The sequence below is a fragment of the Lagenorhynchus albirostris genome, chromosome 11, assembly GCF_949774975.1.
Source record: "Lagenorhynchus albirostris chromosome 11, mLagAlb1.1, whole genome shotgun sequence".
In the NCBI taxonomy this organism is placed as follows: Eukaryota; Metazoa; Chordata; class Mammalia; order Artiodactyla; family Delphinidae; genus Lagenorhynchus; species Lagenorhynchus albirostris.
Genome location: NC_083105.1, coordinates 7,933,998 through 7,961,872, shown reverse-complemented (window position 1 = coordinate 7,961,872; position 27,875 = coordinate 7,933,998). Strand labels below are relative to the sequence as shown.

The window sequence follows — 27,875 nt, the reverse complement described above, 5'->3', positions numbered from 1 at the left end:
CATTTACTCTTCCCTGTATGTGGCAGGCACTGCACATTTATTATTTCTAATTCTTACAAAAACCCAATGAGGTGGTCTTACTCCTATTTTACAAATTAAAACTCTGGGCTGTATATCCGAAAAAAAACGAAAACACTAATTCAAGAAGGTACATGCACCCCAACGTTCATCACAGCATTATTTACAATAGCCAAGAAATGGAAGCAACCTAATTATCCAGCAACAGATAAATGGATAAAGAAGATGGGGTATATGTATACAATGGAATATGACCCAGGCATAAAAAAGAATGAAATTTTGCAATTTGCAATAATATGGATGGACTTGGAGGGTATTATGCTAAGTGAAATAAGTCAGACAGAGAAAAACAAATACTGTATGATATCACTTATATATGGAATCTAAAAAATAAACTAGTGAATACAAAAAAAAAGAAAGAGACTCGGGGGACTTCACTGGTGGTGCAGTGGTTAAGAATCCGCCTGCCAAAGCAGGGGACACGGGTTCAAGCCCTGGTCCAGGAAGATCCCACATGCCGCGGAGCAACTAAGCCCATGCGCCACAACTACTGAGCCTGTGCTCTAGAACCCGCGAGCCACACCTACTGAAGCCCACGCTCTAGGGCCTGTGCTTCGCAACAAGAGAAGCCACCGCAATGAGAAGCACACACACCGCAACGAAGAGTAGCCCCCACTCGCCACAACTAGAGGAAGCCCGCATGCAGCAACGAAGACCTAACACAGCCAAAAGTAAATAAATAAATTTATTAAAAAAAAAAGGGGGGGGCTTCCCTGGTGGCGCAGTGGTTGAGAGTCTGCCTGCCGATGCGGGGGATACGGGTTCGTGCCCTGGTCCGGGAAGATCCCACATGCTGTGGAGAGGCTGGGCCCGTGAGCCATGGCTGCTGAGCCTGCGTGTCCGGAGCCTGTGCTCCGCAACGGGAGAGGCCACAACAGTGAGAGGCCCGCAAGAAAGAGACTCAGATATAGAGAAAAAACTAGTGGTTACAAGTGGGGAGAGGAAAGGGGGGAGGGGCAAACTACTATGTACAGATAAATAAGCTACAAGGATATATTGTATAATATAGGAAATTAGCCAATATTTTGTAATAACTATAAATGGAATATAACCTCTGAAAATTGTGAATTACTATGTCATACATCTGAAAATTATATAACATTGTACATCAACTATACCTCAATTTTTAAAAAATCTTTGATGAAGAAACAGGGAGAAAAAAGCAGCAGCCTGTTGTAATCCTTGAAGTCTCATTAACTAGCTCTTTAGTCTTTGAGCACTTAGTGTATGCTAGGCTCTGTTCTTGGCTCTGGAAATACAGCAGAGAACAAGACAGACTTAAGTCCCAGCCCTCATGAGGCTTACATTCCAGTGGCAGGAGATAGGCAATAAACAAGTAAACTAATGAATGAGAGCATTTCAGACAGAAACAAGTGCTACAAAGGACTGTAAAATGGGGGAAGAGATACAGAGTGAGGGGAGGGAACAACTACTTTAAATAAGGTCCCAGACGAGGTGACTTTGAGCTGAAATCTAAAAAGATGAAGATCCATCCATGAGAAGAGCCTTGGAAAGAATATTGCATACAAGTGGAACAGCAAGTGTAAAGGCCCTGAGGCCAACTCAAGCTTGGCAGTCAAAAACAGAAAGAAGAGGTGAGTGGCTGGATGCAGCGAAATGTAGAGAGGATGGTACAAGAGGAGGTTGAAAAGAAAGCTGGGGCCAGGTTATTGTCGATTGTTTGGATTTCATTCAAAGTGCAAGGGGAAGCTATTAGGGGTTTTAAGCAAGAGAATGAACATGATCTGGTTTGTGATTTTAAAAGATCACCTGCCTGGATTAAAGCAGATAAAGATTCAAACTAAGAAACTAGTAGGAGGGCTGCTGCAGTGGACCAGTGGCTTGTATTAGGGTGGTAGAGGTGGAGAAATACAGGATACATTTTGGAGGTAGAAGAACCAACAGGGACTTCCCTGGTGATCCAGTGGTTAAGACTCCACGCTCCCAATTCAGGGGGCCCGGGTTCTATCCCTGGTCAGGGAACTAGATCCCACATGCCATAATGAAGATCCAGCGTGCCGCAACTAAGACCCGGTGCACCCAAATAAATAAATATTTTTTTAAAAGAACCAACAGTTTTTGTGGATAGCACAGATATGGGGTTGGAGGTAAGAAAGTGTTGAAGAAAAGAAAGAAATCAGGAAAGACTTTCACATATATCTGGTGGACCTCAAATTTAGAAACATATTTAATATATGTTGAGTCCCACTTATTACAGTTAGATTCTCAGTTAGAGTACAGCATAGCACAGGGAAAGAATTTGGACTAAATCTTAAAGTCCAATCCTGTGTGATGTTAGAAAGTGTCTAAACCCAAAGAGCCACCGTTTCCTCATCGTCCTCTTTTTTTTTTTTTCCCCCTTTTTGGCCGCACTGTAGAATGTGGAACTTCCTGTACCAGGGATCGAACCCGTACCCCTGCAGTGGAAGCAGAGTCTTAGCCACTGGCCACCAGGGAAGTCCATCCTCATCTTTAAAAGGGTGATTGATTATCCCTGATTTGAGATGTTTGTAAAGCTCTACGACAGCACCTAGAACTCCGAGTGTGTAAGGAGGTTGTGGGAAATCCAAGAGGAAAGAGACAGAGAGCCACGTATCTGAGTTTTTTTTCAGGAGATGGTGATGTAAGAGGGAGTTTTGCAGGATTTTGAGCATGCGGCACATTTACAGCATTGGGCATAAGAGTATTCCAGTTTCTGCCTGAACCGGAAGAGTCTCTCTGCTAGCATCCCCGCCCTAGGGCACCTTAAATTTCTGATCAGGGAGAGTCCGAGGTTATTCCTGGCGCCTGGACAGTACCTATCTTAGGTATTCAATAACGTTAATGAAGAATGGAGTTGGAGTGATAGCAAGAGGTTGGCGTGGAGAAACGAGAACAGTCCGCGCGAGCCGCCGCAGCTCTAGGGCCGGGGGAATTTTCACGTCGCTATAGCAACACCCCCCCTTCAAGCGCACCCAAGGGGGAACTACAAGTCCCATAAGGTCCGCGGCTTCCCCCTCTCCCGGGGAGGAGGGGCACAGGGGAGCGCCGAACCGGCTTTACCTCTTTTCTGCAGCGTGATTGGCCCGGGGCTCTGGGAGGCGGCCAATGAGTGCGCTCGCGGAGAGCAGCGAGGCCAATATGGCTTCCCGCACCTGGTGACGGTTGAAGAAACTGTTAGGTCTCATGGAGAAGCCCCGGGGCGTCGAGGTGAGAGGGAGAGGAATTCTCGTGACTGGGAAAGGGAACCCCGAGAGCCCTGCTCGGTGGGCCCTTCTTTAGGCCTTTGAGCGACGCCTGGAGGGTGGAGGGTGGAAGGATGGATAAACAGGTAGTTAGGCTGAGCAGGGCCCGAGGCGATTGGCGTTGCTTTTTGCTCCGGTTCTGCTGGGGCCGAGTAGTTGAGGGAGGAACAGCCTCCCTGGCCTGGGGAAGGGGAATTGGGTTCAGAATCTGAGAGCTCCTGAATCTTCCTCCTCCTCCTTGTCTCATGGTGGTGTCCTTTAGGGACTATGAGGCCTGTCACATCCTGATGGGAAGTAAGGGATGATTAAAGTTTAATAAACCCTCCGTGTCCGGAGCGTTCACATGCATTATCTCCCAGTATACTCAACAGCCCAGTGTCTCGTTTTTGTGGTTCAGGTAGCTGAGGCCTGGTGGGGTGGTGCGACTCCCCAGGAGGGTCACAGGGCTGTAAAGTGAAGGAGATGGGCACTAAGTCCGTCAAGTTCCAAAACTCTACCAGGTTTGCTTTTTCCACTCTACCACCACCTGTAACCCACGTATCCTTTAATCATTTGGCTTCTGGTCACCTTATATTTGAATTTCCTTTCTAGCACATTTGCATGTGTAGTTTGTAAATGTAAAGTGGAATCGCTCAAAAACTCTATAAGGGTAAAGGAAAAGAATCATACAGTGGAGAGTAAGAATGACAGCTCACAGTTTTAAAGCTGTCACTCACTGCTGCAAATGGAACTAGGCTTTGCATGTCAGCAGTCCTCTAGAGGGCTTGTTATTATCTCCATTGTACTGATGGAGAAACCAGGAGCAGTAAGGTTAAATATCTCGCGCAAAATCACACAGGTAATAAGTGGAAGATCCTGGATTCAAACTCAGGTGTACCTGGTTTGAGAGCCCATGCTTTTAACCAGTAATAATCGCCAACATTTATTGAGCACATGCTGTGTGCAACTCACTGCTCTGAGTGCCTTGCCCGTATTAACCCTTCCTTCTCCCCCAAAGCCTATGTAATAGGTGGAATTGTCCTCATTTACAGGTGCGGAAATTGAGGCATTGAGATTGACCTGCTGCAGGTCATACGGTAGGGATGGTAGTAACTAGTAAGCAGTGGGGAGGGTGTTGGAGCCCTGGCCTAGAGCCCAAATTCTTCACACCTTTTCTGCAACATGCCAGGTAGATTTATGTACAGTATCTCATTTACATTCCACCTCCTGGAGCCAAATATTTTTCTTGTTTTATAGATGAGAAAATTGAGACGCAGAGAGGTTAAATGACCTGCCCAAGGACCCACAGCTAGTTAGGATCAGAGCTGAGTCCAAAGCTATTGTATATAGTGCTATAGCCGGCGTGTCATTAGCCTCTGATATCCTCTTTAGGGCAGTCTGGGCCCCAAATTAACTTTTGTCTAACTTAAGTTGTTTCTGAGTTGAAATTACTTTGGTGTACATATGCGGAAGGGGGAAGAATGAGTTTCTAAAATACATCTTCCCCAGAAAGTCTTCATGAGGCACTTTGCTTAGGATATTTTCACATCAGTGTATTCTGTTTGAATTATGGTAAAATGTCATCACTTATAAATCCACAGAGGGACCTTGGTGAATTCCTAATACATGTTTTCTGTCTTGCTAAGTTATTCTTTTTTTTTTTATTTTTGGCTTCATTGGGTCTTCACTGCTGAGCGCTGGCTTTCTCTAGTTGCGGCGAGTGGGGGCTACTCTTCGTTGTGGTGCCCAGGCTTCTCATTGTGGCGGCTTCGCTTATTGCGGAGCACGGGCTCTAGGCGCACGGGCTTCAGTAGTTGTGGCTTGTGGGCTCTAGAGCGCAGGCTCAGTAGTTGTGGTGCACGGGCTTAGTTGCTCTGCGGCATGTGGGATCTTCCTGGACTAGGGCTCGAACCCATGTCCCCTTCATTGGCAGGCGGATTCTTAACCACTGTACCGCCAGGGAAGCCCCTAAGGTATTCTTTTGATTTGCAGTTGAGAAATGTATAAACAAGAATAATGATCCAGGTGTTTGCAAAAGGAGTATTTGATTCTGCCTGCCACTTGGCCCAAAAGTGTTGACTTGACCAAGAACTGGATAGGGAGTTGATAGCAGATCTGCAGCTTCCCTTCCCATACACTAAGCCAACCATAATTCCTTCTGCCTGCTTTTGTGTCACTAGGAGACTTCAGAACCAATGGAGGAGGAAGAGGAAGATGATGACTTGGAGCTCTTTGGTGGCTACGACAGTTTCCGGAGTTATAACAGCAGTGCGGGCAGTGAGAGCAGCTCCTACCTCGAGGAGTCAAGTGAAGCAGAAAATGAGGATCGGGAAGCAGGGGAGCTGCCCACCTCCCCCTTGCATTTGCTTAGCCCTGGGACTCCCCGCTCCGTGGATGGCAGTGGTTCTGAGCCAGGTGCCTTCAGAGTGTCCCCTGAAGAGGGGGAGGTTTCAGAGGCTGTGGAGGGAGAGGGGGACATAGGCCAGGTGGGCAGAGCTGTCCAGGTGTGAAGGGCCCTTTGATCTGATGTCTAAGGCCCTAGGAGAGAGCAGAGGCACCCCAAGTATCCCCAAGGGTCATTTCCTCTGCTGCAGTCTGATTTCAAATTGTGATTTCATTCTTTCTTATAATTAGTATTTATTCAGCACATATTAGATGCCAGTCATTAACATGGTGCTGCTTTTGCGATTGTCCTGTTCTCTAGATATTGAGAATATAGGACACCTAAAGTGATCTGGTTACTATCTGGGAAGGGACAAGAAATAGCTTGTGGGTTGGAAGTGAGAGGGGGGAAAATACAGAATAAAGTGACCTCCGGTTAGAGGGTTAGGGTAGGGGTGGGCAGATGAGAATCCCTATGAATCATCTGGAAGACAGTTGGCTTCAGAGATGTGATGCTTACACAGCTCCTGGACCCCTGTGCCAGGGCCTCCAGTGTGGGGACTGCCTGTGACAATGGGGAGGCTAGATGGTCTGTGATGACATTTCTGTCCCCTGGACCCTTTACTCTTTAGGAGAGGAGAATCTAATACTCTTTGCCACTTGTTTCCTTTCCATTCATCCTGTCTTCTCTTCCTTTCTCCCCTTTCTTTTATCTTTCTCCCTTCTATCTTCTTCTAACCATTCTCTTAGAATCTTAGAACTTTAGAACTGGAACGAACTATTAGAGACCATCCAGTCCAGGGGTGCTATCGCCTGGCTGCACATTAGAATCACCTGGGGAACTCTGAACGAACCACAGATGCCTGTGTCCCACCACAGACCAGTTAATTAGAATCAGGCTTGGGCATTTTTTTTTTTTTTTTTTGCGGTATGCGGGCCTCTCCCGTTGCGGAGCACAGGCTCCGGACGCGCGGGCGCAGCGGCCATGGCCCATGGGCCCAGCCGCTCCGCAGCATGTGGGATCCTCCCGACCAGGGCACGAACCCGGTCCCCTGCATCAGCAGGCGGACTCTCAACCACTGCGCCACCAGGGAAACCCAGGCTTGGGCATTTTTAAACGCTCCTCAAGTGACTCTGATGTGATATCAGGGATGAAACATTGATCTAGTTCAGTCTCTTTATAGATGAGAAGAAAATAGGCCCACGGAAGTTAAATGATATGGGTACGTTTTTTCTTCTCATTTTCCTCTTTGCAGACTTTCCAACACTCACCTGTTTCCCCAGTCATCCTCATGGATTTTCCTTAGCCCCACCATTGACACATATAGCCAAGGGGTGCTAAGGAGCTTTAGGTGTACACACCCAAACCTTCTATTCCAAATCTGTCAGCCTTAGGGGGCCTGGGACTCACCTGATTAATGCAGTGCCCCAGGTTTTGAAGGGCCCATCATTTTGTTTGATTTGGAGTGACGATCAAGGGAGTCATGTGCTAAGTTCTCTTCCCAGCTGTCTGTGAGATGTGTGGTATCGTGGGTACGAGGGAAGCCTTCTTCTCCAAGACCAAGAGATTCTGCAGCGTCTCCTGTTCTAGGAGCTACTCCTCCAACTCCAAGAAAGCCAGTATCTTGGCTAGATTACAGGTGAGAGGCCATCACTTGGAAGACCCTTCCTGGGGCCGTGGGCACTGAGACAGGAACAATCAGCAGACTGGCCTTGTGTTTTCACAGCACCGGTTCTCAAACTTGACTGCACGTTGGGGTCACCTGCAAACCTTAAAAAATATTGATGCTTGGGTCTTACTCGCAAAGATTCTGATTTAATTGGGGCTGAGTGTAGCCTGGACACAGGGTCTTTAACGAGCTCCCCGGGTGTTTGTCCTGTGAAGCGTGAGGGTCGCAGTGCCCGCTCTTCTACTTAGTGCCTCATACACTCTCTCTCTTTGTGAGACAGTTACTATTATGTCCCTCATTTTGCAGATTTTAGTCAAGGCATAGAAAAGTCCTTCTCAGTGAGCTAATAATGGTATTGTTTATAACTATAGTTTGGGGATACTTGCTATGGGCTTGGCATGCTCAGTCCAACCAGTGATCCCTAAAAAATGAATTTTTAAAGATTCCGATTTTAAGGGCTCAAAAATTTCTACTAACTTACTTAGAGGTACACAAATAAAATTGAAGAGCCAGGGTTTGGACCCAGGTCTCTGGAATTTAAACCCAAATTAAAAAAAAAAATTTTGGCCACGCCTCACAGCTTGCAAGATCTCAGTTTCCCAACCAGAGATTGAACCAGTGAAAGCGCCAAACCCTAACCACTAGACTGCCAGGGAACTCCCTCAATCCACATTTCTATTTCACCCATCTCTTTAATAAATTCTCTGGGCCTTTCTGATCAGTACTTAAGTTACAAATTACAGACCAGATCATTGGCCTTTCACTTTGGGGGACGATGCCTTTGAGCACCCGATAAGCTATGGACTCTCTCTAGAACATTCATGTATGTTCTAGAGCGAGTCCATGGTTCAGTTCACGAGCCCTTTGAAGCCCATTCTCTGCCATAAATTTGTAGGAGCACCAAAGGAAGGAGATGGCTGAGAGTTGACGACACCAAGAAGAGGTTCCTGGCAGAGGCGGGGCTTAAAAGATAGTAAAAGTGCCCCTCCCTGCGTGTGGCTCTGCCAATCCCCACCCCCCCTCTCCAGTTGAACAATAGCTAAGTGTGGGCAACCCCCATCCTTGCAACTCCCCTCTGAGCTAAGCATTATCATTGTTATCATCTTGATTTACAAATGAAGAAACTGAAGTCCCAAAGAGGTTAACTGGAAGCATGCCTGATTTAAACCTGTCCAAATCCAGAGCCTTGTTCTTAGCCTTTAGGCTACACACGCTCTCCTCCCTCCAGGGAAAACCACCTACCAAGAAGGCCAAAGTCCTGCACAAAGCTGCCTGGTCTGCCAAAATTGGAGCCTTCCTCCATTCCCAAGGGACAGGACAACTCGCAGATGGGACACCAACAGGGCAGGACGGTAAGACTGCAGGGACCGGTGCTCAGGAAGCAGGTTGGGTGCAGTGCCAGGACTGGGGTGGCCTCCCAGGGAGCGAGGATTGGAGGAGGTGGCCAGCTAGAAAGTGCCGGCCCGGGCTGGCTTCGGATTGTATCTTCCTCACCTGGTAATTGTGAAATTACCCCAGAAGATCCCTCAATCACTCTTAAATTGCCAAGACCCCTACTCTTGATAATTTAAAAGCCGAGGATTAGCTGCTTTTGTTTTGCATTACCTTAGCTCTCTGGCTTCTGTTTCCCTGGGGCAGTGGAGACCCAGATCTTGTTTGAAGAAGGGTGATGGGATAAGGGAGGAACCTTTCTCTCTTTCTGAGCTCGTGTAGCTATTTCTGAGCAAATGTAGGCATGAAGCAACTGCGCTAGATGGTCTGAGTTTCTGACCGACTGCGCTAGATGGTCTGAGTTTCTGACCGATATTGAGCCCCCAGGCTCAAGGGTTGGAGGGGCCTAGGTGTGTGCACCTCCCATCATTTAGATTGGCTGTGGCCAATGAGAGGTTGGGGGCGGTCTGAGGAATTTAAGCCCAAGGGTCTTTGAATTTCCGTCTTTCTCTGGGGAAGGAAGACCAGACATATTTCCCTCTGAGTGTTTCCTCTACTCCTGAGAGTCTGGCAGCCTTTGGATAAGGCCCTCCGCCGTCCTGATGGCCGCTGCTGGGGCAGGTATGGGGTGAGGAGGGGACCTGCTGCCCCCGCCCCTCCGGCCCGGGGTCCTGGAATGGCTGCTGCCGGAGCTCCCAGCTTCGACCCTTTAACCCTCTCCATCTTTGCCCCGCAGCGCTGGTCTTGGGTTTCGACTGGGGGAAGTTCCTGAAGGATCACAGTTACAAGGCTGCTCCTGTCAGCTGCTTTAAACACGTGAGTGCCCTGGGGATGAGGGGAGGGCGGGCAGGGTCCTGAGTGCTGCCACCATCTCACCCACCTGCCTCGCAACGTCGGCACCGGGAGAGAACAGGGTGAGGTCTGGGTGCTCGAAGCCCAGCTCTGCTGCTCCCTCCAGCTTACCTTTCTGTCCACTTTTTCAGAAAGTCCTCCCACAGACCCTCAATGCGGGCTTCTAGCCCCTCGGAGGTTCCCCACTTCGCTTATTTACATAATGGCACTTTGTGCTTTGATATCCAGAAGCAAACTTTGAGAATCCCTTTCTCCTTTTCCCCCATTTTTAGTGCTTTCCCGTTGAAAGCTTGGTGCTGTGAACTGCCCTGGGCCCCTTGGTTCCCGGGAGGCCAATGTGGATGCCTCCTGGAGCCCCTTCTTCTAAAGGCTCCCCGACTCCCTGTCACTGAGAAACAGCAAAGGCTGAGACCTGGAGGGCTGGGCTTGGAGCCGAAGAACTTAGCAGGCAGGCCTGAGCGGTGGTCTCCTGCAGGCGCAGAGAGAAACCGAGGGAGCTCTCTTGTCTTTCAAGCCAATTTCCTAAACCCGGGAAATCCAGGAGGAGGCCTCTTTAAACCCACTTCCTAGCCTCTAATTTCTGAGCTGCTACTGAACTCTGGGGAGGTGCTGATCAGGAAGAGGTTGGCACTCGGTGCAGCTTAACTCCTCCTCTCCTGTCTGGTTGCTAGTGAAGGTGCACGTCTTTCCCAGTGGGGGGAGCTCTTTATTTCCTGAATTCTCTAGCAGTTCAGGCATTTCATTGCGGGGAGTTGCATCATACTTGCACTAATATATCTGCCTCGATATACTCTGTAAAAAGCCCACCTGAACGTGCCTGAGCAGTATAACTGTTTCTGGGTTCTGTGATGAACCCAGTCCCTCCGGCCAGGGAGATGGAATGGGATACACTGATTGGCTGAAACCAGGGCTGAGAAGGAAAAAAGGAGAATCTCCCTAAAGGAGAACCAAAGTGCCACTGGCAGCAAAGTAAGGATTAGATACTGGGGAGGCAGCCCCAAGCAGTCCAGTGCTGTCGGGGGCATGTGAACAGGAGGAGGAGAGATGGAGAAAGGACGTGCCGGAGCGGCGGGTGGGCGGCCGGCTCTGTGAGAGCCAGCCTGGCGACCGCTGCGGGAGCCGGGGTCGCGGTCCTGACGGCCCGGGTGGAGCGATGACTGGAAGAGGTGCTATTTGTGCCAAGAATGGCGCCTGGCACGTGGTGAGGGTAAGAAACTGCTAGGCGCCGTGACTGTCACGCAGGCTGGTGCAGCCATGGTGTGCCCGCGAGGATAGCAGCCAGGAGCGGCCCTGGAGAGCTTAGCACCCAGGACCACCTGACTCTGGGTCTCTGCCCAGCCCCACCACCACGTCTTGCCCGTCTCTTCATCCCTGGTCCCCGGCCTGGCCTTCCACACACAAGGAGTGAGGGGCAATGCTGAGGGGTGAAGGAGGAAGGACGCAGACTCTCGCGAGGCCCCTCAGCCAGCTGCTCTCCTCTGCCAGCCCAGGTGGCTCACTGTCCCCCTTACAGGTCCCACTCTATGACCAGTGGGAGGATGTGATGAAGGGGATGAAGGTGGAGGTGCTCAACAGCGATGCTGTGCTCCCCAGCCGTGTGTACTGGATCGCCTCGGTCATCCAGGCGGCAGGTGGGTGTTCCTCCGGCCGAGGCAGGGTCGGGCCTGGGCAGTGACATCTCCAGATGGACAGGCAGTGGCGGAGCAGAAATCAGCTTCATAAAACAAACACAAAAACCCGCCTGCTGGAGTTTTTGCCTCCCTTCTTGCTGTTCTTTTATCTTGCCTACCTTAGAGGGGACCACAGGGCTTGGCGAGTTTGGAAACTCCCATCTTTTAAGTTCATTCCAGGGTTGATCAGGCTATAGAAAATTATTCTCCCTCCTGTGCTGTACTGCTTTCCGAGTACGTGGCATGGGTTTGTTTTTACTCTGGCTGTTGTGGAAGGAGCTCTTGAAGTAGGCAGCACAAGTCCTGTTTAGGCTGGAGAAGAGCGAAGGCCTAAGAGCACACCGTTCCCTCCTTCTCAGGGTACCGGGTGCTGCTCCGGTATGAAGGCTTTGAAAACGACGCCAGCCATGACTTCTGGTGCAACCTGGGGACTGTGGATGTCCACCCCATCGGCTGGTGCGCCATCAACAGCAAGATCTTGGTGCCCCCGCGGAGTGAGTCGATGAGAACGTTCACTGTCCTGGTTCCTGCGGGGCCCTTGGGAGCAGTTAGACCAGAACAGGGCCCACCTGCCTCCTTGCTTCCTGTCCTGCCTTGTCCCAGAGGCCCTGTGGCAGGTCCAAGTTGGGGGAGTCCGGTTTTATAAGATGGTGATTGCTGGCCTGAAAAGGCAGAAATAAGTTATTTAGGCCCCTCTGCTGCTCTCTGGGGCAGCTTTGGTGCCCCATCAGTGGGAGTGTTGTCAGTCTGTGCTCAGGGTTCTGCTCTGTCTCTGCAGCCATCCATGCCAAGTTCACCGACTGGAAGGGCTACCTCATGAAACGGTTGGTGGGCTCCAGGACGCTTCCCGTGGATTTCCACATCAAGGTCTGGCAGTGAGCCCTGTGGGTCTCCTAACTGATCTCCTTCCTGCCCCTATCCCGTTTGATCTGTCCTTCGTGCTATTCACTGGAGTATTTTTTCTAAGACTCCCTTGCTTAGCAATCTTAGCGGCTCCAGATTTCCTAAGGATGGATGGGGGGTGTCGTCTGCCTTCCCAGCTTAATAGCCTCCTCCCTGCTCAGACGCATTGATCATGTGGCTTTGTCTGCCATTTCTTCTTCTAGATCCTTACCTTTGCTCATAGCATTTTCAGGAGCGTTCATTCAATAGATTTTATTAAGTACTTGTTGTATACAAGGCACTGGAAATACGGAGAATGTGCACCCTGCCATCTGGGACCGTCCAGTCTGGCAGAGGAAATGAAGTCACACCCATGAAGAATATAAAATAGCCTTGATTTTGTACCAGAGATGTGCCTCAAAATCATCTGTGTGGCATTGAATTTTTAAAAATTATTTAGTTCTTTAACATAAAAAATCATACACATGGTAAAAATTCAAAGGGCTCACAAGGATACGCAGTGAAGACTTAGTCTCCTCCTCCTTTGTGTGCCAGGCCTGCTGTTGTGCGGCTCGCTCACATAGGTGCCTGGGCCACATCTAGGGTCTCTGGGGCCCCTGACCCGGATGCCCACACGTGTTGTTCTCATGTTGCTTGGGTAAGCATCACAGCAGCGAGCCAAGGGGATGCAGGGCAGGTACTACCGTGACTGTGGTTGAAGTGGCCTTGTGGCCTCAGGACGAGCAGGTATTGAGGGAGGCTTTGTGGAGAAGATGGCATTTGAATTCTACCTTGATGGGTAGAATGTGGGCGGGCATGGAAGCCAGCGGTGGAAAATCAGATGGGAGGGTAGTTGGGGCCATCTCACCCCAGGCCCCGGATGCCTGGTGAGAACATTGGCGCCGTGGGCCTTAGCTGGTCTTCAATGAGTAATGGTTCCAAGCACCTCAAAAACAGTTTTTCCCTTCTTTGAACGTACTGGGTGGTGCTCATTTGCTCTTCATCTCTCTATATTTTGTTAATTATCATAGTCTTTTCCACAAAACTGCAAGCTTTTTCTCCTATATTTCCCATAGTACCTTGCACAGTGGACAGGGTTGGCGACTGAAGATGAGCTGGCCCTAGTGTTAGGATGAGGCAAGTGGCTGTGTGCAGGCCACCAGGAGTGTCAAGGTGGCCTCATCTCTGCTTAAATTAAAAAGATCTTGATTCTGGGTGGCAGAGCAGGGCTCTGTGTGAACAGTCAGCAAGCACACACTAGCTGTCACGTGCCCAGTCCCTGCAGGGCATGCGTGCAAAAGCAGCTGCCTCTGAAGATTGGGGGGTGGAGAGGATAGGAGGGGTGGGTCTGTGGAGGGAGCTCAAGTCCAAATCCAATCCCTATATGGTAATCCAGGCCCGCATCTCCGTGCCTAGTTCTGTGCTTGGAGCTGAGAATGTACAATAGAAATGACTCAAACCTAGCTTCTGCCTTTACAGACCTTGAGTTCCAGCGTGTGACCTTAATTTAAACAAAGGAGGGCAATAAAGCGTTGTCGGGTCGTGGGCTGCACCAGTGGGCACAGAGGAAAGGAGCTTGTCAGGAAAGGCCAGCGGCGGGGAGGCGGCCCAGAGGGACCCCAGCCCAATTCTCACCCTGTGTCTCTCCCTCTGCTAAATGGGCCTGGTATATTCCAGCCCTTGAGCTGAGGGTGAAAGATCTGTGTCCTGGTGGCTGCTTTGTGACCCTTGGGCCGCTCCCCCTCCTGGTGGGATTTGGAATAGCACTGCTCAGCCCCGCGTCACGTGGAGACTGGGATGCTTCTCCCTGAGCCCGCAGTGCCCTGGTACTGGAAAAGCCCTACAGAGCTTACATAACCATCCTCTACCCCCGGCAGGACAGCACCAAAGTCACAGCAGACAAAGAATCTCCCGTCTCCTCACCCAGGCCCCGCCGCCAGGGCTCTAGAGCAGCTTGTGGACATCTTGGTCACTGTCCTTTGCTGCGTCAGAGGGGCAGGCATCACTACTGAGGTGCTATGAGAGCCGTTCAGAGCTGCAGCGCAGAGGGGCTGGAGCTGAAATTAGATGTATGGAGGCAAGGGGCACTCAGTTCCCTAAACACGAGGCTTGTGTGTGCCGTCAGTGGGGGCCAGCAGGTAGAGGGGAGCGGGGTGCCCGTGTGGTCAGAGTGCAGATCCCTGAAAGAGTACAAAGCTGGACACCAGAGCCAGATCTGCGGCCCAGCTCTGCCACTCACGAGCCCGTGTGACTCTGGGTAAGTCATGTGACCTCTCTGGGGCACCTGTTTCCTTAGTCTGAAAAGCGTTCTGTAATACCTATCATAATGACTTACTGGCATTTTGGTGCACATGTAAAAATCATATCATCAGTATCATCCCAGGGACTTGAGAGCCAGGGTTGAACCTGGCGGGACAGGAGGGCTCATCTACCTGCTTCCTGACGCAGTGTGTGCGGTGCTTCCACTCCACCTTCCCCATCCTCTGATTACTCTTAAGGGACAGAACAGGAAGGTGGGTGGGAGGGTCCACATGACCCCAGCAGGCCTGTGTTCTGATGTCATTGCAGATGGTGGAGAGCATGAAGTACCCCTTTCGGCAGGGCATGCGGCTGGAGGTGGTGGACAAGTCCCAGGTGTCACGGACCCGCATGGCTGTGGTGGACACGGTAATCGGGGGTCGCCTACGGCTTCTCTACGAGGATGGCGACAGCGATGATGACTTCTGGTGCCACATGTGGAGCCCCCTGATCCACCCAGTGGGTTGGTCAAGGCGTGTCGGCCATGGCATCAAGCTGTCAGGTTAGCAGAAGTCCCTGGCCAGCGAGGGCACATCTCTACACCCCACAACCATGCTGCACGGTAGAGGCGATCATCTCTACCATGCGGATGGCAGGACTTGACCAAGTATCCCGAGAGGTTGAGTGCCTTGACTGAGGATACTCAGGTTGAAGTGTTAAAAACTGGTTTGAAACTAGAGGCTACAGGCCACATCCTTTCCATGTGATGTGGGAAGAGTCTGGGTCCTAAGGGCTGAATAGTTCCTACAGAGACCTTCTGGTCTAGGGGGCACATTTCTGGGGGAGGCGTGGAGATGGCCCTGTTAGCAGCTTCACCTTCCTTTTCTCCCTTCCTCCCTCTGCCATTTCCCTAAAAGAGAGGCGCAGCGACATGGCCCACCATCCCACTTTCCGGAAGATCTACTGTGATGCTGTTCCTTATCTGTTCAAGAAGGTGAGGCACAGCCCTTGGGCACTGTCCCCTTGGCCACAGGTCCACTCCAGGCCTGCGGACCCCAGCTCTTCCCTGGGATGTCCCTTTCCCTCCCCACTTCCTTCCCAGGCCGATGGCAGATGAGGCCTGCTTTCCCACCTTCCCTGGGCCAGCCCGGAGATTCCCCAAGTGCCCCGTTCCTTTAAGGTTCGAGCTGTCTACACGGAAGGCGGTTGGTTTGAGGAGGGGATGAAACTGGAAGCCATTGACCCCCTGAATCTGGGCAACATCTGCGTGGCAACCATCTGCAAGGTGAGCCTGGGGGAGCCTCCAGTATGGCTTTCTGCGGGCATGGAGGTGGCAGAGCTTCCCAGTTCTCGCTGCTCCTGGGCTACCTGCTTTCGTGTCAGGGTCAGAATCTGCTCTCGTGTCGGGGTCAGAGGTGCGTTGGACAGGTGCTTACTGAACACCTGGCCTGAGCCTGTCCTGGGTCAGGTGTAGGCTTCCCTGCTGCCACATGTCATCTCCTTTGAGTGCTGACCTAGCCAAGCCATAGCCGGGCTGACTTCACTGCAAACCTCTGTTATTGCTGTAGCCTGAAGAGCCAACAGCCACCCTTCGGCCCTCCTGGGGGTTTTGCCGATTTATCCATCCAGCAGATCTCCAGGCTGGGCCTGTGTGTTCACTGAGAACACACTGACAAGAAGACAGATGCAGTTCCTGCTGGTACAGCACGTGCTATCTAGTGAGGAGGCTAAATGATCTCACGAGCGTGGGTTACACCAGTGCTGAGTGCTCTGAAGCAGCTCGGGGAAGGCTGAGAACCAGCTCTGGTTGGATCCATCCACCTTGCATCCCTATTGTATCACCTCACCCTGGGATGGGGGTGCAGTTCAGGATACCATGTTCTGTCTGCCCTCCTCCCCTCCACCTGCTAGGTCCTCCTGGATGGCTACCTGATGATCTGTGTGGACGGGGGGCCCTCCACAGATGGCTCAGACTGGTTCTGTTATCATGCCTCTTCCCACGCCATCTTCCCAGCCACCTTCTGCCAGAAGAATGACATTGAGCTCACACCCCCAAAAGGCAAGACGAGCCTTACAGTTGGGAGGAGCAGGGTGGGGCCACTGGCCCCAATTCCTGGCCAAGCCAGACCCCTGGAGTTTGAAGTCTGTGAGTGGATTGGAGAGGTGACAGAGCTACCCAGGGTCACCACTAGCCCATACTCTGGGCTGGCTCGGCCCCATGGCCGGTATGTGGTTCGGTGAGCAGAGCTCCCACTTGTCCCTTTGGTCAGTGAACAACTTGTGCAACAGGACCATGGTCCTAGAGCAGGTACCAGCCTGGGGAGGAGGGAAGAAGGCTGCTGGGGAGACTCCGGGGGGGTCCTGACTGAGCTGCAGGCGCCCCTTTGGTGCTGGGAGACCTTCCGGGACTCCCTCCCGCTTCCCTTCCCCCCTCCTCACCTACACTTTCCACTCCTACAGGGTATGAGGCTCACACTTTCAGCTGGGAGACCTACTTGGAGAAGACCAAGGCGAAAGCAGCTCCGTCAAGGCTCTTCAACACGGTGAGGAGACCAGTCCTGCCCACCTCCCGCAGCGGCAATCCCAGCCCTGCTCTTTTCTTGAGTCTTTGCTACTGAGGTCCGCCCCTTCAGGGGAGAAGTCCCAAACTCTGACATGGGCGCTGTGCTGAACAGTTCAGCTGGTCCCTTTCCCAAAAGGGCCAGTGCCTGGGAACAAAATGCAGTGGGATCACTGGTCAGAGGAACCTCCCCCCGCAGGCATGCTCAGCCCTGCTCCCTCCCCCAGGTCTGCCCCGCTGGGGCAGGGCCCCGGCTGGCTTGGTCATTGCCTTTGTTCTCCCTCCCAGGACTGCCCCAACCACGGTTTCAAGGTGGGCATGAAGCTGGAGGCCGTGGACCTCATGGAGCCCCGGCTCATCTGTGTGGCCACTGTGAAGCGGGTGGTGCACCGTCTCCTCAGCATCCACTTTGATGGCTGGGACAGCGAGTATGACCAGTGGGTAGACTGTGAGTCCCCGGACATCTACCCCGTCGGCTGGTGTGAGCTCACCGGCTACCAGCTCCAGCCGCCCGTGGCCACAGGTCTGGGCTCTCACAGCCCTAAGGGGCTCTTGACTTTCCTCTTCTTCTTCCTTCCTGCCAACCACGCCCCCGCCCCACGCCCACCTCGTTCTTTGGCATGAGATCGAGAATCTCCTGGACCACTTCTAAGAAAAGAGTGGCCCTTGTCTCCCTCCCTGTCCTGACTTCTCTGTCTCCCTCTCCCTCTGGCCTGCAGAGCTCCTTCCTTGACCTTGCCCACTCTGTCATATGCTCGTGCCCTTGTGCACCCAGGTAAACTCCCTAGGTCCCTCCGAGAGCCCTGGTGATGAGGGTGGGAAGAAGGGACAGCTGTTGTCCAGTCCCTCTCTGCAACCCCCTCCCTGTTCTCATTGCCCAGCTCTGGCTTTCCTTCTGGGGGCGTCCCCTGTGTCAGGGAGGCCGGTGAGGGGCAGACAGGCATCTTGGGGTGTGCCTACAGCCTGTGTCCTCTCAGAACTCTCTCCTCACCTCTTCTCCATACTTTCAACAACAGAGCCCACCACGCCTCTGAAAGCCAAAGAGGCCACAAAGAAGAAAAAGAAACAGTTTGGGAAGAAAAGTAAGTGATGCTCTAAAGCTACCTGGGATCAGCTGAGCCTGTGTCCCTGGGAGTGGAGGTGGGGTGTCGCCACCTAAGTCGCGCTCTTCATGGTCCCGCCCTCTCCTTCACCCCTTGCCCCACGGGCCCAGCCATCAATCACCCTGTGTCTTCAGGGACCCAGAGCGTAAGTCTTCCATCTCTGGCAATGGTCAGGATACCGAGGAAAAGAGACGAGAGACTATTTGGGGTGTAGGGAGGCCATGTGTAGAGGCCATGCTTGAAAGTAAAAGGTACGAAAGGAAACGGGTGGAAGCTGCTCCCTGAGGCTGTCGTTGTTCCCTCATGACCCCCAGGGAGTGGGAGGAAGGGCAGCCACTGATCTTGGGGACCTCTCCACAGACAGGCCCATTCTCAGCAGGCCCCAAGCTGAGCTGCAGGCCAGTGCGGTGAGGTGGGCTTCCTGACGTGGTATCATGCAGAGGAGAGGATGTCCTGAAGGGAACAGAGAGGAAACAGTGTGGTCCCGAGGCAGGATTAAGATGCTGTGAGGGTGTGGAGGCGACCAAGCGGCAGGACCCTGTGCCGTTCAAAATGTAGGGCTGGGAATCACACTTCAGACATGAAGAAAGCGAGGATCCGAAAAGGGAAGCTTAACCATGGCGGCGAGTGGGGGGAGGTGGGTGTCAGTCCCTTGCTGGCGGCAGCCTCTGAGCCGCAGGCACGCAGCCCTGGGGGCTGAGATCAGAGTTGGGGCCTCGCCCTCCCACACTGGCGCTTTCCCCTCTGCTGTGCTGCCTGACCACTGGGCAAGACCCAGCCTTCGTGCGCCACGTGGATGCATCCCTATCCCGGATTTAATTCTGTGTTTATTCAAAGGAAAAAGAATACCACCAACCAGGACCCGGCCCCTCAGACAGGGGTCCAAGAAGCCCCTGCTGGAGGACGACCTGCAGGCGGCAGAGAAGATCTCGTCGGAGCCCGTTCCTGATGAGAGTAAGAGCCTCCCACGCGGGGTCGAGGTTGGGGGCGGCTCCGGTGCTCAGAGGCTGACCCCCTCCTTCCCCACCTGGGCACAGAAGAGTAGAGTCAAGTTTGAAGGGAAGTTTCTGGGCACCAAGCAACCCTTCTCAGACCACTGGGCCTGGAGGGCTTCCCAGACACCCACCCCCAGCTCTGAATGGAGCCGAGCGTCTCGCATGGCCCTCTCCACCTCATGTGCTTGGCAGGGTGGGCAGCCTGCCCGGCTGGGGTGACGGGACCCTAGGCCTTCTGTGCTGCCTGCCCCCACAGAGGGGGAAGGGGCTCCCCTTGCCATGTCCTGAGGGCCCATCCGTAGGAAGCCTGATTTCTTCCCCAGATCCTGAGGCCGTGCCCTTCCTGGAGTTACAGGCACACTCTCTTCTCCCTGCCCCCACCTCTCTTCCTCCTCAGTCATTACCGTGCGTGTAAAGGAAGAGCATCTCGACGTGGCCACGCCTGACAAGGCCCCGAGTCCAGAGCTGCCCGTTCCCATCGAGAACATCAAACAGGAGACAGACGACTGAGACTTCCTCGTTGCCTGCCCAGCGCCCAGCTGGCAGCCAGCCCAGGGCGCCTCGACTGCCAGCACCCCTCCACCCCACTTTCCTCTGGAGACTGAGCCTTTCCGCGTGAATGCCGCCTGGTGCCGTGGGCGCTGGGCAGCGAATGAACACCCAGGGTCTCCCGGACCCGCCCTGTCGCCTCTGCCCCCTCCCGGGCACGGCCGGCATGACTAGGGCTGCTGAGACCCACAGACTCGCCTGTGAGCAGCTCCCTCTCCAGCTGGAGTTCCCGAAGCTCTTCCTTACCAGCCTCCATCCACACCCACCGTGTCCCTCAACTGCCAGGGGTGAGGGGCCGCACACTGGAGGACAAGTTGGTTGGGGGGGGGTGAGCTCAGCGCGCCTCTGTGTGTGTGTGTGTGTGTGTGTGTGTGTGTGAGAGCACACCCAGCATGCGTGTGTGTGTGTGTACGAGCACATTCAGCACGTGTGTGTCTGTGTGTGTGTATGTGTGTTCGAGCACACACATCCCCTGAGAGGGAGGCTGCCACCAGCATTGAACTTAACCCGCTCTGGAGCCCAGGGGGGCTAGGACCTGTCCTTTTCATTCTCCTGTTAACCAGGGACGGGTCTGGCCCTGCCAGAAAGTCACAGGGCCACGACAGAGTTGGGTGGTCAGCCCTGCTGGCTGAGGTGGCCCTGGAGGAGCTCCTGGAGGAAGGGACACACTTCCTGGCTTGTTTTCCTCACTGTTCGTGTCCTTAACTCTGTAACATGTTTTGAATCCCCTTCTCTCTAAAGTACCTTCTAGAAGTTCATCTAGCATCTGCCCAAATTTCAGTTGCTTTTTTTTCCCCAGTTAGTCTCCTTTGAAACTGTCTCCTCCCTCTGATCCATCCTCTCTTCAAGAGACCCTCTTCCTGGAACCTAAGGTGATGGCAGGTGCTGTCCTCAGCCCTTTTCTTTCCTTCTACATGTTTGGGTAGTGACGGCACGGCAGGGTGGGTCCCTGTGTCACCCCTTTAAGGGCTGCAGCTGTGCTGGGTGGGTATCTGGCTTCCTGGACTGTCAGGTGCTTGCCAGATGGGGTGCTGACCGTGGATGTGCTCAGGACCCAGCTGTTGGGTGTCATCCCAGAGATGGGGTGACCAGCCCAAGGAGAGCTGATTTCCTGTCAATTCAAAGAGAACTTGATCCTTTCTCCTTTTCTAAAGACACTCTGCAGGCCCACATGGTATAGAAACCAGGCCCAGAAAGCACCCTCTTGCAGCCTGAGTTCCCCAAAACATGACTAGGTGTGTGTGGAACACAGTGACGACCAAGGACAGGGCAGGTCCCAGGAAAGAGGGACCATGCCTGACCCCACCCCCATCTCACACACACCAGACTTGAGTGGTGATGGGTCAGTCAGTGGCATCAGCTCCCAGGGGAGGAAGGTGGCATGTGTGCGCACTTCAGCTCTGCCTTTGTTGAGGGTAAACTGCTCAGCTGAGAATAATTCATCATCCCTGATGCTCTTGCCGTTAATGGATCCAGTTCTGACTGAAGAGCTTCTAGGAAAACAGGACTTGTATGGCATTTTGGCCTTCGGTTGCTTCTTCCTGAATGGAGAAGTGAAATCTACAGGTGCCGTGAGCATGACAGGCAGAGCTGGAGGGCACGATTAGCTGCCGTTGTGGCCCTGGACTGGCCTCCCATACTTAATTTGCATGAGACAATTGAATCTCTTTCTTGCTTAAGTCCAATTTGTCAGTGTTCTGTTCTTAGAGCTAGAGTGCGTTCTGATATGCCACCCGACGGTGTCAGTTATGAAAATTGGGTGAGTTCACACATGAAGAGTGCAGAACACAAGTGTCATCTGTCATCTCCGGAGCTCCCCGTCTCCATAGCAACAACATGCTATATTCTCCTTATTTATGTTTCAGCCGTTCCCCTACCAAAACCACAGGTTCCAGAAAGCCCAAGTATGTGACAAAGTGTACATAACGTGTTCCTGGGACCTAGAGGTTAATTTGTTACAGATGGAAGTGTTGACCTCTGGGACATAATAGCTCAAGGCACAGAATGAACCTTGTTCCTCAGTTGCCCTTGGATGGAACCAGGTCTTGAAGCCTCACAGCAGCGGGGCCACCTGATGGCTGGGAAATAGCCTAAAGAACAGAACCACTTCCACTCCCTGCTCCCACTGCTTGACAGCCTGCAGCAGCTCCCTGGTGCAGATTAGGCCACGTGCAAACACCTTCCTTTACTATCACCCCCATCTGCATCCTCAGCTCTGCTTGAGGGACGGGAAGCAAGGGCACTACCATTTGTGATAGCCCCACATGACAGGCACTAGTGTACAGGTGTTCACACGGCTCGCTTCATCTTCACAATAATCCCGTGAGGACACGCTGACTCATTTTACGCATAAGAGACAGAGAACTCGTTAAAGTTCAGTAACTTGGTGGTTTGACAACTGTTAAATGACAGCAGTGGGAGCAAGCCCAGGCTCGTCTGCCAGGTGCCTTCGGCCAGGCAAGTCCCCCAGCCCAGAACACCCTGCCAGGGCTCAGGGCCCTTATCCTTCTTCAATGCCCTGGTATTCCTGGGAGGAAGCTGCCACTTTCAACAAAGTAAAAACAAAAAGCCTGTTTGGTGGCGTATCTCCGTGTCAGAAAGGGTGGTTGGATGGGGTGGCCCGCGAGGCCCCATTCCTGTCACAGCTACAAGATGTGGGATTGGCGTGGGGGTCTTAATGAGAGTCCAGACCTGGAGGTGAACCCGTCGGGGCTGCTACTCCCGAGTCGAGCTCAGCATCCACGCCGGTGCCATTCATCACGACTCCCGGCAGAAAGCGCCGCCCGCGTGTTCGCCGAGCATGGCCGCCGTCACTGACCCTGGCTCCAGGGCTCGCTTCTAAGGCCGAATGCTCACCTTCGGCCTGGGGTCTTTTTAGGGGTTCTTCCTCACTCCCAGCCGACCTCCACAAAGAACACTGTTTCGGGTTGAATTAAGTCCCCACGAAAAAGATACCTCAGAATAAGACCTTATTTCGAAATAGGGTCTTCACAGAGATGATCCAGTTAAAATGAGGTCATTAGGGTGGGCCCTGATCTAATGACTCGTGTCCTCATAAAAAGGGGGAATTTGGACACATCCAGCAGGAAGACGATGTGCAGAGACACGGAAAGACATCGTGTGACGGTGGAGGCAGGGACGGGGCTTGTGTTGACACAGCCAAGGAACGTCTGGGGCCCGCGGAGGCTGGACAGGGCACGGAAGGACCCTCCCCTCGAGGCCTCAGAGGAAGCACAGCCCCACCAGCACTCTTGATTCCAGGCTTCTAACCTCCACATCAGTGAGACAATACATTTCTGTGGTTCTGAGCCACCCAGCTTGTGGTAGTTTGTGGTACTGCAGCCCTAGGGAACTGATACAAACACCATCTGATGGTCCCTAGGTGCCCCAACTCTTCAAGCTGCAGGTCCAGAAGCAGGCAGAGCCCTCTCCCCTCCTTCCCAGAGCCCACCCTGTTCTGGTCACGGCTTTCCTCTAAGGTCTGCCTCCTCTACATCCCCTCACCACCCAGCATGGGTCGCCACGTGGAGGGGTGCCCATGTCCTGCGCACTCTTCTCTGATGAGCTGCGAGATTTTGCTACAACTGAGCGTTCCAGTGTGAATGGGTTTGTCCGGACAGCAAACGTAACGTCAAGGGGGTGATGGAGTCCGACCCGTGGCACCAACCACACACCTGCACTCCTGCTCTTCCCGCCCCAGGGATGAGCGAGGCCCCCAAGATCAGGTGGGGACAGGCCGAATCAATGGCAATCCAGCAGTAACAGTCACTGTGGGGTTCTCATGGATACCCAGGGTCCTGGGATGCTGCAGCTTAATCGGAAAGGCCATTGTCCCGTGGGATGAAACAGTCATTTCCTTACAAACCCACTCTGGGCTTAGCCCAGAGGTGGAGGAGGTAAGGAGAGGGGGATAGACATTTTTTAACGGAAGCAACAGGGTCATTACCCAGATCTAGAACCTCACGAAATTGGGACCAAGACAAGTCAGATCCCTGCTACCCCAGGGGCTTTAAAACCTGACCCACCCAGCGAGGCCTCCCTGCACCTGCCCCCAACCAACCTTGCTCGCTCCCTGCCGTCTTCCCTTCATGGAGGTCCTCTGGGCACTAGGCCTGGGGGCCGGCGTCCGCTTGGCCTTTCTGGCAGCCCAGCCCGGGCAGGCTTCAAAGACAGCAGCTGCAGCCTTCACGCTCTGGCCACGGGCACTGGGAGGGGCGGCACAGGCGGCCCCCACGTGCAGGTTCAGCCCAGTGAGCCACCTGAGGAGAAAAGGGGGTTCGGGGAAGCCGCTGTGCTGAGCTTTCCTGAGGAGAGCGAAGAGGTCCTCAGTGATGTGGGGGCAGTGGGACTCGGCCACTCACCAATTATGTGACCCTGAGCAAGTCATTTCAACCTTCAATCCCCTCCCTGTAACAGGGGGCCAGTAATAAACAGTTCCAGAGGGCTGAAGACCCAGACGCTGTTCAATCTAGATAAGCTATCTAATTTAATGTAATTCTTACGACCGCCACCAGGAGGTGGATGCAATCGCTATCATCCCCTTTCCAGATGAGGGGCCAGCACAGAGAGGCCACATGGCTCAAAGGTAGATGGTCAGTCACAGAGGTGGATTTGAGCCCAGGTCACCAGACTCCACGGTTCTTGTTGCTTTATCTTAGGCAATGACGTAAAGTGCTCTCACACATTTACTAGGTCCCACCCCACTAGGCTGGGCAGATTTCATTCCCCCTTTATAGATGAGGGAACAGGGGCTCAGAGAAGCCCACCCAAGCCCCGTGGATGTCTGGCTCCCCCAGGAAGGGTAGCTGGCCCTGGAAGGATCCTCGCCCGCCAGAGGGGCTCAGATGGCACCAGGGCTTGACTGAGAGCAGCTGCTGGGTCCCCAGCTGGGGCATTCAGTTGGGGGTGCTTACCTGTGAAGTGGGAGCAGCTGGCAGTCACAGTGGAAGGGATTGCCACTGAGGTCAATGAGCTCAAGCTGGCTGAGACCAGGCAGGGCGGGCAGGGCCTGCAGCTGATTCTTTTGCAGATGTAGGCTCTGGAGCCGAGGCCCCAGGCCCAAGAAGGCCCCCGGAGAAACCTGCAAGAAGGCGCCAGGCCCTGGTGTGAGCTCCTGCCAGGCCTGTCATACCCCCAGGCCTGGGAGGGAGCCTCATGCTCCCCGTGCAGAAGGGGAGTAGAGAGCCCAAGATGGGCAGGAAGGGCAGTGCTGGGGTGGAAACCCAGGTTTTGCCAAAGCACGTGCCCTTTGCAAGTCACACAGACCCCCAGTCCATGGTTCTTTCTGCTACGCCTGGACCCCCGCATATTGGCAAAGCTCTGCCCACAAAGTGTGCAACAGTAGGTAACCCCACGGATCCACGTTCCGCCCTCCTCCAGGCCTCGGCAGTGCCCTCCCTGCCAAGCCCCTCCGTGTGGCACAGCGTTCCTCCTGGTCTGTGGCCCACACCTGAGCTCCCTGGGGCAGGCGCAGGGTCGGGCTCATCTCAGGGACCCCACGCCCAGCCTCGGGCCTGGCACTGCAGGGGCGGCAGTGTTGGTTGAGTGAACGCAAGCTGCGTAGACCCTCGTGCTGCCTCCCCTCACCCCTGTTCCCCCTGTGCCCACCTGCTCCAGGCCACTGCTGTTCAGGAAAAGGTGTTGCAGTGAGCGGCCCACGGGCCAGAAGGCCCCATCTTGCAGGGCCCTGAGCGGGTTCCCCGAGAGCTGCAGCTCCAGGAGGGCAGGCAGCCCCTCCAGGGCCGCAGTGGGCACCTCTCGCAGCTGGTTCCTGTCCAGGTGCAGCTTCTCCAGCTCCTGAGCGGGGCCCAGTGCCCCGGGGGACACTTGGGTGATGCGGTTCCCACTCAGGTAGAGCCAGCGCAAGGCCCGCATGCCTGCCAGGTCCCCCAGTGCCAGGCGGTCCAGAGCGTTTTCCTGCAAGTGCAGGGAGAAGAGGCTGGGCAGGGCGCGCAGGGCGGCCCCTGGCACCTGCAGGAAGCGGTTGCGCTCCAGGTACAGGTAGCCCAGGCAGGGCGCCCCTTCGAGGGAGGCAGCGCTGAGGCTGGAGAGCGAGTTGTCCGAGAGGTAGAGGTAGAGCAGGCTGCCCAGCCCCGCCAGGGCGCCTGCTTCCAGCTCTGTGATGCCGCAGTGCTGCAGATGCAGCGACACCAGCCGGCCCAGGCCCGGGAAGGCCTCTCGGGGCACCAAGGGGAAGTGGTTCTGCCTCAGGTCCAGGAGCTGGGTGTCGTTGGGGAAGCCACGGGGCACGACCTGCAGGCCGCGGCCCTCACAGCTGCTGTGCCGGGACTCAGGGGCGCACACGCAGGCGCGAGGGCAGGGCCCGGCCGCCCCAGCCTTCTCCTTGGAGGTGCCGGCAGGGACACGGGGCCGCGCGGCCGCCACCTCCTCCTCTTCCTCCTCCGCCCCGGCTCCGGGACAGCGCAGGTCCGAGGGCCGCAGGGCGTCCAGGGCCTCGCCGCGCAGGCGCCGTGGCTCCCCGCACGCGCCGTCCGAGCGCACGCGCGCACGCGCCAGCCACTGGAGCAGGGGACGAGCCCGGCAGTCGCAGCGCAGTGGGTTCCCCTGCAGCCGCAGCCGGCGCAGCTGACCCGGGCCCTGCAGCGGCTGCAGGGCATCCAGCTGGTTCCCACGGAGGTCCAGGGTGTGCAGGCGGGGGCAGTGGGCAAAGGCCCTGGGGTCCAGGGCCTGCAAGGCCCCGTGGTCCAGCCTCAACTCCCGCAGGCCGGGCAGCACCAGCCCGTCCTCCTCGCCCGTGTAGGTGAAGGGGTTGTGGCCCAGCTCAAGGCGGGCCAGGCCGCGGGCCTGGGACAAGGTCGCCCCGGGCAGGGACTGCAGCTCATTGTGGTGCAGGCTGAGGCGGCGCAGGGCGGGCAGGCCGGCCAGGGCCTCGGGGGCCAGCACGCTGAGCGCGTTGTGGGATAGCTGCAGCCAGCGGGCGCGCACCAGCCCCTGGAAGGCCATGGCGGGCAGGTAGACGAGGGCGTTGTGGGCCAGATTCAGCGTGGCCAGCGCGCCCAGCGCCCCGAACGTCCCCGGCCGCAGCTCCTCCAGCAGGTTCCCCTCCAGCTCCAGCCGCCGCAGCGAGCCTAGCCCGTCCAGCGCCTCCTGGGGCAGCGCGTTCAGGCGGTTGGAGGCCAGGTTGAGGAGGAGCAGGCGGCCCAGGCCTCGGAAGGCACCCTCGGCCACCAGCTCCACCTGGCAGTGCCGCAGGTCCAGGTGTGTCAGGTAAGGCAGGTCCCGGAAGGCAGCTGGGGGGATCAGCTTCAGCATGTTGCCCTGGAGGTCCAGCCGCTGGGTCAGCTGAGCAGGGAGAGGTAGGGGAGGCTGAGCGGCACCAGGACCACGGCCTGTGCCCCTTGCTTACCCTGGCCTTTGCACGTGCTGTTCCCTCACCTGGAACACTCTCTTCCCCCTCACGTTTCCTTCATTCTCTTCATCCTGCTCCCTGACACCTCCTCCTGGAAGCCTTCCTCCCCAGCCGCCTGGGTATCCCCTAGTCTAGCACTTTTCACATTGAATTGTCACTGCCCCTTTACTTTCACTCTTTTCCTCTAGCTCTTGACTCCATAGGACAGAGACCATACCTTAGTCCAGTATATCCCCAGTTCTCTGCCACAGGGCCTGTAATTAACTCAATGCTGTATCTATATAGGTCACCTAACTTGTTCCAATTGCATAGCATTTTTAATAGATTGTCTCCCTGTTGTTGGTTATTATCATTCCCATTTTACAGATGTGAAGACTGAGGCTCAGAGAGGAAAGTGACTTGCCAAGGCCTCCCAGCCCGGCAATGGCAGATCCACTGGTGCCAGCCCGGGCTCCTCCTGCTGTCCCCCCCCCACCCCATCTTGCCCTACTGACCTCAGGGATGGCATTCGGCACCTCGGTGAGGTTCTGGTGCCGGCAGGCCACATGCCGCCTGGAATTGTCGCAGACGCAGGTCTGTGGGCAGCGCTGGGCAGCTGCATGCCAGGTTGGCCCCAGTGGCAGCAGCAGAGGAAGCAGCAGCACCACGGAGACACTCTGGGGCCTGGCAGAGAGAAGAAGGGTCAGGTGTTCACAGGAGCAAGGGTCCCACACTGTCCACTCACTGAGCCCCAGCTCTTGTCCCAGAGCCCCTCAGGTGTCTTCCTCCTTTGGCCCCAGGGAAGCTGTCATTACCCTGAGCCTCCAACCCCTCCCCAGAGCATAGGTTGCATTGTTATCCCTGTTTTATACCAGAGGAAACAGGCTCAGAAAGGCAACCTGGCAAGTCCCTTT

The 27,875-nt window shown here is 54.6% G+C and overlaps 2 protein-coding genes across 4 annotated transcripts; one reads left to right on the top strand and one right to left on the bottom strand.

The window, feature by feature from the left end:
• Positions 1-3,155: 3,155 nt before the first annotated feature.
• Positions 3,156-21,292, top strand: L3MBTL2 (L3MBTL histone methyl-lysine binding protein 2). 3 transcript variants are annotated; one of them, XM_060164801.1, is made up of 18 exons: positions 3,156-3,267; positions 5,462-5,696; positions 6,848-6,886; positions 7,170-7,303; positions 8,562-8,685; positions 9,501-9,580; positions 11,130-11,247; positions 11,646-11,780; positions 12,065-12,153; positions 14,737-14,968; positions 15,324-15,400; positions 15,587-15,691; positions 16,318-16,465; positions 16,867-16,949; positions 17,255-17,489; positions 17,983-18,048; positions 18,907-19,023; positions 19,462-21,292. In XM_060164801.1, the coding sequence occupies exons 1-18, from the start codon at positions 3,244-3,246 to the stop codon at positions 19,572-19,574; spliced, it is 2,154 nt and encodes a 717-aa protein (XP_060020784.1). In that variant the 5' UTR covers positions 3,156-3,243; the 3' UTR covers positions 19,575-21,292. The 3 variants fall into 3 exon arrangements, with proteins under 3 accessions (XP_060020784.1, XP_060020785.1, XP_060020786.1); XM_060164802.1 differs by lacking the exon at positions 6,848-6,886; XM_060164803.1 differs by lacking the exons at positions 11,130-11,247; positions 11,646-11,780; positions 12,065-12,153.
• Positions 18,885-27,629, bottom strand: CHADL (chondroadherin like). The gene is made up of 5 exons (XM_060164804.1): positions 27,477-27,629; positions 25,221-26,915; positions 24,527-24,693; positions 23,674-23,872; positions 18,885-19,096 (listed from the first exon to the last, which is right to left on the bottom strand). The coding sequence occupies exons 2-5, from the start codon at positions 26,883-26,885 to the stop codon at positions 19,070-19,072; spliced, it is 2,058 nt and encodes a 685-aa protein (XP_060020787.1). The 5' UTR covers positions 26,886-26,915; positions 27,477-27,629; the 3' UTR covers positions 18,885-19,069.
• Between the last annotated feature and the right edge of the window lie 246 nt (positions 27,630-27,875).

Bases quoted from the DNA above. Each gene is read 5' to 3' on its own strand.
- CHADL (XM_060164804.1), bottom strand. From the start codon at position 26,885: ATGCTGAAGCTGATCCCCCCAGCTGCCTTCCGGGACCTGCCTTACCTG. The intron at 24,694-25,220 runs GTGGGCACAGGG...GCCTTCTTGCAG, and splicing joins ACAGCAGTGGCCTGGAGCAG to GTTTCTCCGGGGGCCTTCTT. The intron at 23,873-24,526 runs GTAAGCACCCCC...TTTTCTCCTCAG, and splicing joins CAGCTGCTCCCACTTCACAG to GTGGCTCACTGGGCTGAACC.
- L3MBTL2 (XM_060164801.1), top strand. From the start codon at position 3,244: ATGGAGAAGCCCCGGGGCGTCGAG. The intron at 11,781-12,064 runs GTGAGTCGATGA...CTGTCTCTGCAG, and splicing joins GATCTTGGTGCCCCCGCGGA to CCATCCATGCCAAGTTCACC. The intron at 16,950-17,254 runs GTGAGGAGACCA...TCTCCCTCCCAG, and splicing joins CGTCAAGGCTCTTCAACACG to GACTGCCCCAACCACGGTTT.